This window comes from Pan troglodytes, chromosome 9 (genome assembly GCF_028858775.2).
Source record: "Pan troglodytes isolate AG18354 chromosome 9, NHGRI_mPanTro3-v2.0_pri, whole genome shotgun sequence".
Taxonomy (NCBI): domain Eukaryota; kingdom Metazoa; phylum Chordata; class Mammalia; order Primates; family Hominidae; genus Pan; species Pan troglodytes.
The window spans coordinates 67,883,090-67,899,586 of record NC_072407.2 but is presented as its reverse complement, the minus strand read 5'-3'; the positions used below and the strand labels follow the sequence as shown (position 1 = coordinate 67,899,586).

Here is a 16,497-nt window from a genome sequence, read left to right as displayed (position 1 = left end):
TACTCTCCCTCCCCAGGAAAGCCTGCCTGGAGCGTTAGCAGCTGTGAACCCCTAGATTAGAGCCCTTATCGCCTACCCACCCGCCCTGCATGGTAATGAGCCTCTGCAGGTGTCAGCTGCCCTGGGGCAACAGGTCAGTTTGTTCCTTCCCGCTGCTCTGCAAGGTGTGTAAATGGACAGGAGCCCGGTGCGTGACTGCTACTTGGTTTAACGGGATGTCTGAGTGCCAGGACTGCCATCTGGGCTGCATCTCCAGGAGGCAAATGGCTGCAGCAGGGCGCGGGGATGTGCTGTTCGTCCGCACACCTCGGTGTGCGGCTTCACCTCTTTTCAGGAGGTTGTGAGGTGTCGTGTGCGCGTGTAGGGGGCTGAGTACCCACTGTCTCCGAACGTGCTGGCTTCTTCCGGTGGGCTTGACAACTGGGTTTGGTTCTCAGTCCCAGCGGTGTGGGTCCCCGGTTTCCTAAGAAACCTTCCACAGATAACTGTAAAGACCGCTAGTGCTGTGGGGAGAGCCGGCGGTCTTCACAGACTGAGCGGGGAATACGGGTCCCTGGAACCCCAATCAAACTTCACCGCCGCGGAGTCTCATGCCTGGCCTCCGGGAAGGCCCGAGGTGCCGCGACTTCACTCCCCTCGGCCTCTGCCACCCCTCCCTCCCACCCGCGGGGCGTGAGGTCCCAGGCCGTTCCCGGAGGCGCCTCCCCCGCCCCCGCCGGGGCCCCTTGCTCCGCCGACTCCGGCCACCCATTTCCTGCGCCGCCTCAACCCCGCCCCGCGCGGGGTGGAAAGTTTCCCTCCTCAAGGTGGGCGGCTCCTTCTCCTTCCTTCCCGGCAGGCAGGGAAAGCCCGAAGCGAACTGGGAGGAGGGAGCGGGGTACTCGGAGGTCGCGGGCGAGAGAGGGGAAGTGACTCGACCGCAGTCACCCGGCGGCTGAGCCAGGCTCGACCAGCAGGCAGCGCCCCCAGCCCCGCCCCGGCGGGACTGCCGGGCCTTCACTCGGCGCGGGGCGGGGGGGAGGGTGTCTCGGGCGCCACCTGCTGGCAGAGCGCGGGGCCGCACCTGCCACAAACACCGCGGTCTTCCCGCCCCAGAGCCAGCCAGGCAGAGCACAACGACGCTGAGTGTATTTATTTATCTACGCGCCCTGGAGACCGGCCCCTAAATTTAAATATCCAGCACGGGGCCTTGGCCCTCCTGGCCGTGGGTGGTTATTGGGACGGGTCCTGGAGCCCTTCCAGGGCAGAGGAACCCAGAGCCCGGAGGTGGGATGCCCCTGAGCCAGCAGCTGCCGATAGCAACAAAAGGTGAGGAGGAGATGGGAGCCAGGCACTCATCCCAATCCCAGAGACGCCAAGCGGAAGGGAAGATGCTTCAGGCCCCACCGCAAGGCTGAGGGTTGGCCAAGCTGGGGGTGCACACATGTGGAAGAACTGGAGGCCCAGTGCCATGAGCAGAGGCTGTACCCTAGGTGCCCACCCCAGTGCCAGCCAACCCAAGACAGGAGAAAGGGTTTGGCAGTTTCGCCTCTGAGGAATACATGCCTGGCCCTCCTGTGAGGTGAGGCGGTAGGGGGGAAGGCGCAGGCTCCGCAGTCTGAGGGCTTGCCGGAGGGGGAGTTTCTGAGCCTTTTGCATGGGTGCATGCCCCCTGCCCCCCAGCTCTTCAGAGGCTGATGTGGAAGGCATCCTGCAGCCACTGGTCACGGGCATTGTGCGTCTGGGGCACCGTAAGGGGTGGCGGGTCAGGAGGCAGGCTGGCATCGGGAGGCTCGTCGTCGTCAGACAGGCCCGCATCCGGTGGGTAGGAGCTGTCCGAATGGAGGGAGGATGACAGGTCCTGGCAGAAGCTCAGGTCTTGGCACAGGTGTTTGTAGTCCTGGATTGACTCGTACAGGCCCCACAGCTGGCACAACAGGGACATGTCCAACTGCCGCAGCCCCACCTGCAGACAACTGAGGGTGGGCTGGAGTTGGGGTCCAGGCCACCCCAGCCCCGCCCCGCCCCCTGGAATAGTGGGCCCCAGCCCATCTTCCCCGCACCTTCCTAAACGAAGTTTTTGTGGACATCGGGCACCACCTGCAAGCTATGCAACTTTAGTCATGACCCTCACCCAAAAAATGGGGTTATCCATTTAGCCGGATGAAATGAAGTAACGTCAGCAAAACATTTGAAAATATATGGTAACTACTGCCATAATTGGTAACTATCACTAATTATTGTTACCATAACCCTTGCAACCCAACTGGTGCCTGCAAGTCCTCTGAGACCCAGGCCGCCTGTCCCAGTCCCCTGCGTTCCGCGTCAGCCCCCCGCCCAGCTGGCCCGGCGCCCACCCACTCACCATCTCCTTGCGCAGCGCGGCCAGAGCTGAGTCGAGGTTGACAGGACGACGCGGGCCGGCTGCGGGTCCCGCGTTGGCGGCGCCTGCGGCGTGGCGGGGCCCGTCCGGGGCGCGGGCGGCGCGGCTCAGTTCGTCGTGGATGCGGCTGCGCTGGCTGTAGACGCGCTCCAGCTCCCGCCACGAGCCCCCGCTCGCATTAAGGAGGCCGCTGAGGCCGCGCGGCAGCGGTGGGAGCCCGGCCAAAGCGCAGCCCGCCCCGCCCGGCGCCTCTGCCGAGGGCAGCCCGTTCATGGCCGGGGCCGGCGCGGACGGCGATGCCACCTCCTTCCCTCCAACGCTCCGCCCGGGCCGCCGCCCGCAGGCCCCGCACCCCGCGGCCCCGCCGGAGCCCAGCCGCCGCCCGCAGGCCTCGCTTTGTTCCTTCCCCAGCTCCTCAGACTCCGCCTCTGCCCCACCCCCTCTGGATGGGCCGGGCCTCTCTTAAAAAGGCAACGGTTGTGGGACCACGTCGCGCAAAGCTGAGAAAAGGCAACGGGACATCCACTCACTCAAGGGGAGATGGAAAAATGCGGCGGAGGGGGGAAAAGGCTGAAGGGGGCAGGCGTGGTTTCTTCACGGTTCTTTTTGCTACCCCGTCTCCCCGCCGCGCCCCGCCCCGCCCCCACACAGTGTTCTGCCCATTACCCTCCCAAGGAAAATGATCTAACAGTGGAGTCAGGAGACTGGCAAGTCCACACTTGGTGCCTAACGTGCCACCTGACGCTGGGGTCACCACAAACTCCTGTCGGTGTCTGAGTACCTGGGGTGGGCATGAGATGGGATAGGCTGATAGGGTCAGGATGCTCAGGGGAAGGAGGGGAATCTATCAAGGGGATCGGAACACAAAACCTCACTTCCAGGTGGGGAATGGACACCAGATGGCGGAAGAGGCTGCAGAGGTGCTGCCAGAGACAAGGCTAGGGTCCACCCCTCTGACTGCTACCTTTGAAAAGGCTATGGCTTCTTCCTTAGAAAAGGGGCATCACATAGTCCTCTACCTACTCCCTCATCCTGACTGGGGAAACTGAGAAGAAACAAGCTCAACTCATCTCAGGGCGTCAAGGAGAGCAGAGAGTGGAGAGGTGAAGAGGCCAAAAGCTGGAAAAAGGTGAGTGGAGCTGGGGCTGGCATGCACACTTGGAACCAGGAAAAGAACAAACCACACAGAGGAACAGCTGTTTTTCTAGAGGGTTTTTCTCAGGGGCTTCTCTTAGTGCTGTAGCTGCTGCAGGCTGCGCAGGGCCTCCGCACATGCGCGGATAAGGCCACACAGCTGGATGCTAGTCTCCAGGGAGGTGCTAGAGCCCAGTTCAGCAGAGGCCCAGGTCAGCTTCTGCAAGAGGGCTGTCTGTGTGCAGGCCATGACATCTGTATTTGGAGGCACAGCAGGAGCAGGTGGCCCCTGGGCTGCCTTGAGTCCTGCTGCAGCTCCCTCACAGTGCTCCGGACGAGGTACTGGGGGCTGGGGCGCAGGTCGAGAGCCCAGGGGGAGCTCTGAGGCTGAGGCCAGCTGGTGCTCCCGAGCTTGGGAGAGGGCAGCCTGGGCATTCAGAGCTAAAAAGAGGAGAAAGTGGGTGGAATGGTCAGGATGCCTGGCCCACCTCAGCCCTGAGCCATCTCCTTTTCTGCTCTGCTCTTTCTGTGCTTGAGGTGTTTTCCCTGTCCCTCTATAAGGCAACTCATCCACTTTCTACTTTGTATCACATTTATGCCCTAGCTTCAATTCTCCATCAGTACTGGGCCTGGTTGAACTCAGACTCTCGCGCAGTGGCTGGCACACAGGAGGTGCTTGGTGCTCTTATTGAGTTAAGGGTCCTCTTTAGAGCCTAAAGGAGAAATAATTTTACTTCTACCCCACCCAGAGACTCCACTGTCACCTCTCAGCCCTACTGTTCTCGGGCCTCTATCACCACTTAACCACGCTTCCCCCCTAAGCATATCCGGCCCCTCTCCCGGATTATTTTTTACTCTTACCGGGATTATCTTTATCCACGTCTGAGTCGAGTTCCTGACAAGCCACGCAGTAGATTTTCCGCTGTTTGTCTTGGAGGAGGATCGTCTACGGACCAAAAAGCACACGGGGCCGGAATGAGACGCCGGCAATGGGGTCCAGAGGGGAGGGCCGGGGAAGGGCTGAGTGGCCTGGCCCGCGGACCCATCCCCGGTCACTCGCCCGAGTCTCGCCTCACCCCGCAGTCCGCACACGTCTCGCCCAGCATGCGGTAACCGCGCAGCAGATAGTCGCCCATGAGCCGGGAGATGCGATCTTGCCGCTCCCGTCGCGCCTGCAGCACCTTCGTCTCCGCCTCAGTCGGGGGCTCCCAGGAGAAGTCGTCGACTTCTGGGGAAGAGAGGCATAGGGACTGGGGGTCTTGCCGGAGCGGGCTGCCTCCCGTACCTCACAGCCACAAACCCCTGCCGCCCAGGTCCTCACCAGCTCCGTTCAAGGCCATGTTGCCGTTGTCACCGCCGGGCTCACAGGAAGTGACGTCAAAGCGGAGCGCCCTCCGCTGCGGCTCCGCCCGTTCCATAGCGGCCGCGGATCAGGGCGGACGTGATGCCTTAGCGTGGTCCTCAGACCTCGCTGTGCCCGGAGTGGGGCGTGTCGGCTGCTACCGAGAACCTGCTCGGGGGACGCGTCCGTCAACCGGAATCCAGGGGACAGAAGCTTCCGACGCGCGAGGCCTCGGGAGGAGCGTCTCCTTGGTAACTCTCCTCTGGTCGCAAGACCTGGAAGTGGCCTCAGGGGGTCGCCCTTCCTGTCCGTCGTGGATGAAGGGGACCACTTGGCTTCAGAAATCCCCGCTGGCCTCCGCCTCCCCTGGGGTTTCCCTTCCGGCGCAGGCGGGGCAGCGGCGTCATCACAACCATCGCCACCCCAGTAATCACAGCGAGCGGCCCTTTGCGCACGCGTGGAGCCTTCTCAGGCCTCAGTACTTCTCACTTCGCCCGGCAAGGCTGGCCAGGAGGGGTGCATTCTCGCTTTCCGCGTATTTCAAGACCACTCCCCTTCTGCATGCTCGGTGTCCCAGTCTGTTTCCTCGCTGCCTCCCGAGGCCTGGGACTGAAGCAAAGTTCGCCCCGAAGCCGACCGTTCTTTGAAGTTGAAATCCTCAAAAAGCCTGCAGACTGAATAGCGCTGTACTGGGCACGCGCATTGCGCTTCCAGCCGCCCTTGGGTGCTGCGTGCTGGGCCGGGTCGGGTTGGGGCCTTCCTACATACTCTTGCGACCATTAGGCTCTTCTTGGGTGAGTTGCAAGTTAAAATTACCAGGGCTCTCTGAACATGGACCTTGGTGCTTTTTTTCTCTCTCCCTCTTCCGTGTTCTTTTTCAAACGCATCTTCTCCCATATTAGATTCAGAGAAGCCAGACAGGGCAGGCAGGGGTCCTCAGATGTGCAGTCTGCAGGGCCTGAGGTTGTACACCAGGGCAGTGGAAAAGCAGCTAGGACTTGGACTTTCACAGTTACATCGACATTCTCCTCTTTCGGATGGCACATGCCCCCTCAATCTGACCTGAAGTCCCTTCCTCCTGGCCCCCTCTTCCTTCCACTTAGAACCCCTGGAACTGTCATTCTTGCTGCCTCCTGCTTACCTGGAGAGCCCTGTGTCCCTTTCACATCTCCATCTACCAGTCAGGCTCTTGGGCAGCAGCGTACCTAACTTAGGGCCTGTACCACAAGTCGTTTCTATCAGGCTGAATAGAGCCACCGTTTTTTGTGTGTTTGTTTGGTTTGGTTTGTATTTTTTGTAGAGATGGGGTTTCGTCATGTTGCCCAGGCTGGTCTCCAACTCCTGGACTCAAGTGATCCTCACACCTCAGCCTCCCAAAATGCTGGGATTACAGCGAAGAGCCACAGCACCTAGCCTTAGGCTGACTAGAGGAACTGTCTCTGAACCATGTCTTGGACTCCAGCCTGTATGCACAGACCCCCAGGTTATTACCGTCTCCAGCTCCCAGCCCTACCCTGAATTCCTCAGTGCGCCGACTATGTCACCATCATGGCCAATATCCACTCAACTGTCTATTCTGCCTCGCACCTACAAAGAGCCTTACATGAGTCCTCTCACTTAATCTCTCCAATTTACTCCTCATGACAACCTTATATATCCCCACATAAGCAGGAAACTGAATAATTATTTTAAAATACAGTGTCGTTCTTGTACTAAAAACCATCTGGCTGCCCGATACTGTGGCTCACGCCTGTAACCCCAGCACATTGGGAGGCCGAGGCGGGCAGATGTCTTGAGATCAGGAGTTCAAGACCAGCCTGGCCAACATAGTGAAACCCCTTCTCTACTAAAAATACAAAAATTAGCCAGATGTGGTGGCGGGCGCCCGTAATCCCAGCTACTAGGGAGGCTGAACCAGGAGAATTGCTTGAACCGGGAGGCAGAAGTTGCAGTGAGCCGAGATCACACCACTGCACTCCAGCCTGGGCAACAGAGTGAGACTCTATCTAAAAAAAAAAAAAAAGCCATTTGGCATCTCCCATCACACTTAGACAAAAATCCAAAGTCCTTGTTATGGTCTCCAAGGTCCTATAAATCTGGTCCTTGACCCCCCAAATCCAGACAACACATAGAGAGATGCACACACATCTCCCATCCTTCCTGCATCCCTTTTCTCCCACTGCTCAAGAGGACTCTTGTCCCTTTTCTCCTCTCAGGGCCTCTCACCATCTTAAGTTCCACTGTAGGGTGGACAAGACGCAGAACTGGAATGAGGCAGGCCTGGGTTTGATCCTGGATCTATTTACTGTATCACCTGGAGTAGTTTACTTCATCGCTGTGGACTTCAATTTCTCATCTGTAAAACAGGGCCAGTAGACCAGGTGCGGTGGCTCACACCTATAATCTCAGCACTCTGGGAGGACATGCAGGAGGATTGCTTGAGACCAGCCTGGACAGCATAGTAAGAACCCATCTCTAAAAAATATATGTATTTTTTAAATTAGCTGGTGCAGTAGCATGCACTTGTAGTCCCAGCTACTCAGGAGGCTGAGTGGGAGGATTGCTCCCAGCCCAGGAGATCCAGGCTGCAGTGGGCCATGATCAGGCTTCTGCATTGCAACCTGGGTGACAGAGCGAGACCCTGACTCAAAATAAAAATGGGGCCACTTATGCCTATTTGTTGCTTGTTTGTTTTTTGAGATGGAGTCTCTGTCACCCAACCTGGAGTGAAGTGGCGCAATTCTCGGCTCACTGCCACCTCCACCTTCCAGGTTCAAGCGATTCTTGTGCCTCACCCACTGGAGTGGGATTACAGGCATGCGCCACCACAGCTGGCTAATTTTTTTTTTTTTTTTTTGAGACGGAATCTTGCTCTGTTGCCCAGGCTGGAGTGCAATGGTGCGATCTCGGCTCACTGCAAGCTCTGCCTCCTGGATTCACGCCATTCTCCTGCCTCAGCCTCCCAAGTAGCTGGGACTACAGGCGCCTGCCACCATGCCCGATTAATTTTTTTTGCATTTTTAGTAGAGACAGGATTTCACTGTGTTAGCCACGATGGTCTCGATCTCCTGACCTCGTGATCCGCCCATCTCGGCCTCCCAAAGTGCTGGGATTATAGGAATGAGCCACCGCGCCCAGCCAATTTTTTAAATTTTTATTTCTAGTAGAGACGGTGTTTCACCATGTTGGCCAGACTAGTCTCAAGCTCCCGACTTCAGGTGATCTGCCCGCCTCAGCCTCCCAAAGTGGTAGGATTACAGGCCTGAGCCACCGCGCCAGTTTCAAAGATGTTTATCTAGGGAACAGCTATGGAAGATGGAGATAGTGTCTCCCTCCAGAGCAAAGGACAGCCATGCTTACTGGCTTTGAGTTTCCTAAGCTTAGGATCCTCTCCCACAATGTAATTCACTGTGTGTGCCCACACTTGCCTGAGCCCATCAGCATCACCCCCATGGGACTTAGGGTCAAAAGGAACTAACGGAAATATGCTGGTGCTCATGCTGTTTGCTGCACAGCGATCAAGTCCTTTGTCTCTGACCCAGGACTCTCCTGTATTCTGCCAGCATTCTTGAACCTGACGGGCTACCTTGGTAGCTTGCAAGTGGGTAAGATCTCAGATGCTTCACAGTCCTTGACATAGAAGGTGCTCACAGGTGTTGGTGGTAAAACCTATTTGCAGCAGTCACAGTGGACAGGCCAGTGTCTGTGGAGCAATGGGCTTGGGCTCTTTCACACCCTTCCCTTGCCGACAATATATCACACCTTCAGCCAGGCATGGTGGCTCACAACTTTAATCCCAGCACTTTGAGAGGTCAAGACTGGCAGATCACTTGAGGTCAGGAGTTCGAGACCAGCTGGCCAACATAGTGAAACCCCGTCTCTACTAAAAATACAAAAACTAGCTGGGCATGGTGGTGCGAGCCTGTAGTTCCAGCTACTCATGAGGCTGAGACGGGAATTGCTTGAACTGGGAGGCGGAGGTTGCAGTGAGTGGAGATCCTGCCACTGCACTCCAGCCTGGGCAACAGAGCATGGAGTCAGGGAAGAGAAAGGAGGGAAAGGAGGAGGGGGAGGGGGAGGGAAGGGAATCACAGTTTCATGTGAGCCAGTCCAAATTGGTCCCTCCTTGTGGCACTGATGACATGGCTGTAGTTAGGCTCTTTTCTGGGTGATAGAGCACCCCACAGCAGCTCAGTCATGCACAGCTCAATTACAGCTCCCCCTGGGCTGGCTGATTTGGTGGGGATGGTTCACATGGCAACAAGTGGCCTATGCCATGTTGCTGTGCCTCTGAAAAACGTAACTTATCATTTGTATTTTCACATAGGCACTGAAAAGGGGTCAGCTATTCTTTTTTTTTTTTTTTTTTTGGTTTTCACTGCAATGTGAATCACCTTGACATTTCTGTGAAACAGGAAGTGGCTGGATGATACAACAATAAAAATAATCACACTCAACTTGGTGTGTGTGTTTTCTTTGGGCCAGGCACTGTGTTAAGAGCTCTTTATGAAGTATTTCGCTTATTCCTTAGGACAACACTGGCAGCTAGGTCTTATCATCATTCCCAATTTGCAAATGAGGAGGCTGAGGCCTGGAGTAGTGAGAGATGTATCCACAGTCACCCAGTTGGGAGTGGCAGGGCTGGGGCTCCCGGCTGGCAGCCAGTGCACCTCTTGAGCCTGAGCTCTTACCAGTAGATTTCTCCCGTGCTCAAAAGGCGGGGAAGAGTGGCAGGGCAGAAGGGCCCCCTGATTTATCAAGCGTGAAGGTAGTTTCATCTCATTTCCAATCCCAACTCTCAGTGTCCATCGTTTTACTACCCACAGTAAGTGGCACATTAAAGGGGTTTAATAGCCACTTTCAGTAAAGTGTCTTTGGAGAGAAATGCTTTAGGGCAACCTTGTCCCCTCCAGGCCTTCATCACTTCCATCCCTCATCTTTAAAGCTGATGAGCAAGGCCGGGCGCAGTGGTTCATGCCTGTAATCCCACACTTTGGGAGGCCGAGGCGGGCAGATCACCTGAGGCCAGGAGTTCAAGATCAGCCTGACCAACATGATGAAACCTCATCTCTACTAAAAATACAAAAATTAGTTGGGAGTGGTGGTGGTGGCTGCCTATAATCCCAGCTACTCAGGAAGCCGTGACACAAGAATCGATTGAACCCAGGAAGTGGAGGCTGCAGTGAGCTGAGATTGTGCCACTGCACTCCAGCCTGGCAACAGAGTGAGACTCTGTCTCAAAAAAAAAAAAAAACTGATGAGTGTGACCCCCTTCCCTTCTACCCACCCACCCCCTCGCCAAGAGCCATTTCTTTCTTCAGAGCCCAGAAGCTTCCCAAAGACATTCAGAACTCAGAGGGACAACACATGGAGGCGGCACAGCCTCTGACACACAGTCAGCCCTCGTGGCACGGTGGCTCTCCACCAGCAGCCCGTCTCTCACCACCCTGCCCATCTTGGCTTGCAGATCCAGACAATGATGAAAAGGTCTCACATATCCTGAGTGCTTACTATTTGGCAGGCATCTGCTAAGGGCTTCATAAATATCAGCCCACTGATTCCCTGCTTATTTTTATTTTTATTTTTGAGACAGAGTCTCATTCTGTCGCCCAGGCTGGAGTGCAGTGGCACGATCTCGGTTCACTGCAACCTCTACCTCCTGAGTAGCTGGGATTACAGGCGTGTACCACCACATCCAGCCAATTTTTGTATTTTTGGCAGATGGAGTTTCACCATGTTGGCCAGGCTAGTCTCGAACTCCTGACCTCAAGTGATCCACCCACCTCGGCCTCCCAAAGTGCTGGGATTACAGGTGTGAGCTACCACACCCGGACTTCCCTGTTAATTTTTTTTTTTTTTTTTTTTTTGGTAGGGGGGACGGGGTCTTCCTCTGTTGCCAGGCTGGAGTGCAGTGGCGCAATCTCGGCTCACTGCAACCTCTGCTTCCTGGGTTCAAGCAATTCTCCTGCCTCATCCTCCTGAGGACTAAGACGCGCACCACCACGTCTGGCTAATTTTTGCATTTTTAGTAGAGATGGGGTTTCACCATGTTGGCCAGGATGGTCTCAATCTCCTGACCTTGTGATCCATCCGCCTCAGCCTCCCAAAATGCTCGGATTACAGGCGTGAGCCACCGTGCCCGGCCTTTTTTTTTTTTTTTTTTTTTTTTTGAGACAGAGTCCCACTCTGTCACCCCCCAGGCTGGAGTGCAGTGGCGCCATCTCGGCTCACTGCAGCCTCTGCCTCCTGGGTTCAAGCGATTCTTGTGCCTCAGCCTCCCAAGCAGCTGGAATACAGGTGTGCGCCACCACACCCAGCTAATGTTTTGTATTTTTAGCAGAGACAGGGTTTCGCCATGTTGGCCAGGCCGGTCTCGAACTCCTGGCCTCAAGCAATCTGCTCGCCTCGGTCTACCAAAGTGCTGAGATTACAGGCATGAGTCACTGAGACTGGCCTCATTCCCTGTTTAAAAATGAGGAAAGCCAGGTGCAGGGTCGTGTGCCTGTAATCACAGCTACTCAGGAGGCTGAGCGGGAAGGATCACTTGAGGCCAAGAATTTGACTCTATATTGACAGAGCAATATACAGAGACTGTCTCTAAAAAAAAGGAAGGGTAGGGGGTTGAGGACTGAGGCATAGAGAAGTTGAAGAATTTTCCCAATTCACTTAGCTGGTGCATGACACAGCCAGTATGATCTAATGCTAGAAAACAACCACTGCAATGCTGCCTCCTGAGACAGAACTTTCATCATGCAGCTGCTGTCACCCTGTCCAGCCAATCCCTTAACATGGCATCAGGAGCCCTGAGTTCAGGTTCTGGCTCTGCTGATGGCTGGCTGTGTAACCTTCGTCAAGTCCCATATCTTCTCTGGGCTTCAAGAACCCAAGAACCTCAAGAACATTTGACTAGCCCGAACATTCCCTGGGCCTGGGTCCTATTCCTCCTCCTTGTCCCATTCCAGCAAAGCCCCTCATTGCCCTCAGGGTCCTACCCACCTATCTTCAGGACATTTGTGAACAAATGTCAGGGCTCCTTATGCCTTCAAGACACCTCTCATTCCTCTCCCCAGGATCATTGTATATATAGGTTCTGGATCAGGCAGGCTTGGATTCAATCACCAGGTGACCTGAGTCCAGTTGGTTGGTTGGTTTGTTTTTGTTTTTTGAGACAGAGTCTCGGTCTGTCACCGAGGCTGGAGTGCAGTGGCGCTATCTCGGCTCACTGCAAGCTCCGCCTCCCGGGTTCATGCCATTCTCCTGCCTCAGCCTCCCGAGTAGCTGGGACTACAGGCGCCCGCCAACATGCCCGGCTAATTTTTTTGTATTTTTTTTTTTTTTAGTAGAGATGGGGTTTCACCGTATTAGCCAGGATAGTCTCTATCTTCTGACCTCGTGATTCGCCTGCCTCGGCCTCCCAAAGTGCTGCAATTACATGCATGAGCCACCGCGCCCAGCTGAGTCTAGCCATTTCATCTTTCAGAGTCTTGGTTTTCCCTTTGCAGGGTCACTGGGAGGATGACGTGACCCCACAGTGTAAAGTGCATGGTAGATGGCAGGCACTCTTGTGGCCTCTCTGTGCAGTCAATCAACAAACTTCGGCACCCTATCTGTGCCAAGCCTTGTTCTGGGATCTGGAGACAAGGTTGTCCCTCCCTGAGAGGGTGGTAAGCTGGACAATAAGCAAGTCAACAAATCCACAAAGAATGCTTCAGATTTTGTGGAATACCAGGGAAAAACACAGGTGATATGACCCAGAGGGCTAGGGATGGCTATTTCATTTTTTTAAATTTTTAAATTTTTATTTTATTTATGTTTGAGACACAGTCTTGCTCTGTCACTGAGGCAGGAGTGCAGTGGTGTGATCTCAGCTCACTGCAGCCTCCGCTTCCCGGGTTCAAGTGATTCTCCTGCCTCAGCCTCCCAAGTAGCTGGGATTACAGGCGCCCGCCACCAAGCCCAGCTAATTTTTGTATTTTTAATAGAGATAGGTTTTCACCATGTTCGCCAGGCTGGTCTCAAACTCCTGACCTCAACTGATCTGCCCATCTAGGCCTCCCAAAGTGCTGGGATTACAGGCGTGAGCCACCACACCTGGCCAAGGGATGGCTGTTTTAGAGAAAAGCATCTGCAGGAACCCTGACATGAGGACCATGAAGTTGGCAGAAGAGCATCCCCAGACAGAGGAATGAGCTCAGCCACTCTGAGGCACAGTGGATCTGGCAGGCTCGGGTGAGCAAGGGAAATCACTGGAGGTATTTTAAGGAGGAGAGTCATGGTGGAATTAGGTTTTGAAAGGTGACTCCGGCACCAGGAGGAGGAGGGACCAGATGATGCAGAGTAGCAGTGGGAAGACCTGTTATTGCCAGGAATGATCTGAAGTAATCAGGAAGATCATGGTCTCCTTGGACTTACAGGAGAATGTACATCATGGAGGAATAAAAGTGTGCCGGCAGCTGGGCGTGGTAGCTCACGCCTGTAATCCCAGCACTTTGGGAGGCCAAGGCAGGTGGCTCACTTGAGGTCAGGAGTTTGAGTCCAGTCTGGCCAACATAGTGAAACCCCATCTCCACTAAAAATACAAAAGAATTTAGCCAGATGTGGTGGCATGAGCGTGTAGTCCCAGCTGATTGGGGATGCTGAGGTATGAGAATCGCTTGAACCCGGGAGATGAAGGTTGCAGAGTGGAGCCGAGATCGTACCACTGCACTCCAGCAGAGCAAGAGCTTGTCTCCAAAAGAATCCAAAAAAACCCCAAAAATCCTAAAGTTAGCGAAGCATGGTTGTGCACCTATGGTTCCACCTACTGAGGCGGCGGTGGGAGGGGGGGGTTTAGGTGGGAGGATCCCTCGAGGCTGCTTAAGGGATGTTGAGGCTGCAGTGAGCCAAGATCATGTCACTGCACTCCAGCCCTGGCACAGAGTGAGACCCTGTCTCAAAAAAAAAAAGTGTGCTGGCAGATTCTAGGCAAATGAGGTGCCACATGTAGTGATGAGGTTAGAAAAGATGTTCAGGCCAAAGAGACCATGTGTGTTGGGCTTTGTCAGCTTGCCCTGCAGACCCCTTCTGCATTCCTGACCTCCCTGCTGAGCTGGAAAGCTAAGCTCCACCTGCTGTACCCCCAGGCCCCTCAGCCCACAGGCTTTCTTCTGGGTTCAGCCCACAGTTGGCCCAGCTGGAGACCCGTGGCTAGGAAGAGATTAGGGTGATAATTGTTCCCCCAGCGCCCTCCCTGCAGGCTGCAGAGGGCCAGGGGCTGCTGCTCTGCTTCAGGCCACACCTCTCAGGCACCCTCCCTGGTTATGCCAGTGGAGCAATGTGCACTGGAGTGATGTCCCTCTGTTGCTAGCCCCAGTGGTTTCAGCTATTTCCTGCGGAGGCCCTGAGAGCTGAAGGAATTTGGTTGGATATCATTTGAGTTGGGCATCATTACTGGGCTGGACACTTTCATTGATCCTTCTCACTGAGTCCCCTCATCAGCCCCTGAAGAAGGGCTGTCATCCCCCCATTATACTGGCAGCAGCTTTAGACACCGAGGGCCACACCGTCCTCCTGGCTCTTCCCCACCACACTCCTGGTTTTCCTCTCTGCTCCCTCCAGCTGCTCTTTCTGGTCTTTCGCCTGACTCCGCCTCCTCTCCCTGCCTGACTCCGCCTCCTCTCCCTGACCCGGGAACAGTGATCTCCCTGGGCACCCTGGGCTCTCTTCTCTCCATAGTAAGCCCACCCTTTCCCGCTGTCGTAGATGCCCCCTGTATAACCCCAAGCCTCTGTCTCCAGGCCAGACATCCTGTCTGAGCTGCAGACTCCCGGGTTCGGGCACCTCCACTTGGATGACTCACAAGCATCTCAAACTCGCAGGACCAGAACAGAGCTGTGGACCCTGCCCCATGTTTCCAGCTCCTCTGCCTCCCCTCTTCTTCGCCCATCCAGAGATCAGGCCAGGAATCTGGGGGCCATTCATGCCACCTACCTCTCCAGCACCCCTACTTCACCCAGTCTTTACATCTCCCTTCCCAAATACATCTCTCCCAGGGCCAAGTGAGATCTCTCTCCTGGGATGAAGGCAGAGTGCCCGCTCTTGCCCTGACACAGTCCCACTGCAATGAGAATAAAAGCAAATTCCTCACCATGGCTGGCCCCTCCCACCACCACTACACCTTCGGCTCTCCCTCTCCACCACACCCTGTTGTTCCACTGGCCTTCCCTCAGTTCTCTGGATAGCCTCCCCCTGCAGCCTCCCCTGAGGTCAGATGCCCACAGGTGTGACTCACTCGTACTCATCTTCCAGCTTCCAGTGGAAGACTCTCTTTGTCTCCCAGGTCCCAGCCCTCTCCTGTCCTGCTTCCCTGCCCTTCTCTGTCACCGTACCAGCCTCTGTTGTAGCCACAGTTCTGTGTGAATTGATCTGGCACATATCCAGCTCCCCTAGTACAGCAGCTCCAGGAAGGCAGGACTGGTTCTATTTGTGGCCAAGAGCTTAGGACGTGGTGGAGTCTCAGTTTGTTGAGTGAATTTTTTACATTTATTTTTTAATTTTTTATTTTTTATTACCAGTAGTTGAACATAGATGTTGAGTGAATAGATACCCATCTCGCAAGCAAGGAAACTGGGGCTTAGAGACAGTAAGAATCCAACCCTGGACTGTTTGACTGTGCTGTGCTCCATGGTGAGCCACAGCCAGCTCTAGGCAGAGTCAGGACAGGTTCAGATGAGTGTTAGGAAAAAATGAGTATACAATGCTCAGCCCTGTGCCTGGCAGGTGGTCAGCACCTAGCATTATTCCCTGCCTCCGTGTGGACCAGGGCCCCAAGAAGCAGGGGCTTGCCCCTCACACCCCATCCTGGATTCCGGCAGCAGGGATCCCTGGGGACATGTGATTGTCCCTCCCAGCCCTGCACCGCTTAGTAAGGGGGACTTACTAAGCGTCCCCCTAAAGCTACCCACATCAACTTACGCTCAAAGTAAAAACAGAGTTCCTTGGACAGGTGTGCCTGAAAGTGAGTCCCTGAACCTCCTCTCCCCAATTAGACTGCTGCCCCGGGTGCTGTCCGGGAGAGGGTCTGGTGCCGCCCTGACTTGGCAGCGCTTTTCCTGGATGTGCCCTAGCCGTCCCCACCTCCTGCTGAGTTCTGTGAGTCAGAGACGGAACCCTGGGGTCTCCTGGCAGGCCCCACAGTAAGGCCTGGGCCCCCGCACGTTGCAGCCTTTCCTTCCAGACCAGTGGACAAGCCTGGTCTGGAACTATGCTCCTCTCCAGCCATGGCCAACCTGAAGACCCCCACCCCCAGCCGCTGCCAGCCCCTGCCCTGGGGCTCTGCTGTGCCCCTCTCCAGCCCCTGGGCCCTCGAACAGCGCCCCCCTCCTCCCGGCTGTTAGCCTGGGAAGGGGGCCAGGCCCTGAGCTCAGACCTTGGCGATTCCAGAGTGTCTGAGGCCCAGAGCCAGCCCCGCCAGCACGGCCAGACGAAAGGAAAGGGGGGAGGTGGCAGGGTGGGCACCAGGAAGCCATTCCGAGGGGGCTGGCAGGGAAGCTGGGTTCTAGCTTTGTTCTTTCTGCTCCTCTTCTGGACCCCACAGACTTCCTCCTGGGACCTCCGTGAGCCCTGGCCAAAGGCTGTCCCCACCCTTTAGCCCTTTCCTCAGAGGGGATTGGACCAGCAC

The 16,497-nt window shown here is 55.6% G+C and overlaps 2 protein-coding genes across 3 annotated transcripts; both read right to left on the bottom strand.

The window, feature by feature from the left end:
* Positions 1 to 1,117: 1,117 nt before the first annotated feature.
* Positions 1,118 to 4,447, bottom strand: FAM89B (family with sequence similarity 89 member B). 2 transcript variants are annotated; one of them, XM_009423477.3, is made up of 3 exons: positions 4,358 to 4,447; positions 2,345 to 2,862; positions 1,118 to 1,955 (listed from the first exon to the last, which is right to left on the bottom strand). In XM_009423477.3, exons 2-3 carry the CDS (start codon positions 2,633 to 2,635, stop codon positions 1,782 to 1,784), a joined length of 465 nt encoding a protein of 154 aa, XP_009421752.2. In that variant the 5' UTR covers positions 2,636 to 2,862; positions 4,358 to 4,447; the 3' UTR covers positions 1,118 to 1,781. The 2 variants fall into 2 exon arrangements, with proteins under 2 accessions (XP_009421752.2, XP_009421751.2); XM_009423476.3 differs by having other exon boundaries at positions 1,118 to 1,945.
* ZNRD2 (zinc ribbon domain containing 2) lies at positions 3,560 to 9,287 on the bottom strand. The gene is made up of 4 exons (XM_009423478.5): positions 4,818 to 9,287; positions 4,573 to 4,724; positions 4,358 to 4,442; positions 3,560 to 3,937 (listed from the first exon to the last, which is right to left on the bottom strand). The coding sequence occupies exons 1-4, from the start codon at positions 4,912 to 4,914 to the stop codon at positions 3,594 to 3,596; spliced, it is 678 nt and encodes a 225-aa protein (XP_009421753.2). The 5' UTR covers positions 4,915 to 9,287; the 3' UTR covers positions 3,560 to 3,593.
* Positions 9,288 to 16,497: the final 7,210 nt, after the last annotated feature.

Coding starts and splice junctions, on each gene's coding strand:
- ZNRD2 (XM_009423478.5), bottom strand. CDS start 4,914: ATGGAACGGGCGGAGCCGCAGCGGAGGGCGCTCCGCTTTGACGTCACT. Junction 4,725..4,817: donor CATGGCCTTGAACGGAGCTG/GTGAGGACCTGG, acceptor TCTCTTCCCCAG/AAGTCGACGACTTCTCCTGG. Junction 4,443..4,572: donor AGACGTGTGCGGACTGCGGG/GTGAGGCGAGAC, acceptor TTTGGTCCGTAG/ACGATCCTCCTCCAAGACAA.
- FAM89B (XM_009423476.3), bottom strand. CDS start 2,635: ATGAACGGGCTGCCCTCGGCAGAGGCGCCGGGCGGGGCGGGCTGCGCT. Junction 1,946..2,344: donor CCGCGCTGCGCAAGGAGATG/GTGAGTGGGTGG, acceptor AGTTGTCTGCAG/GTGGGGCTGCGGCAGTTGGA.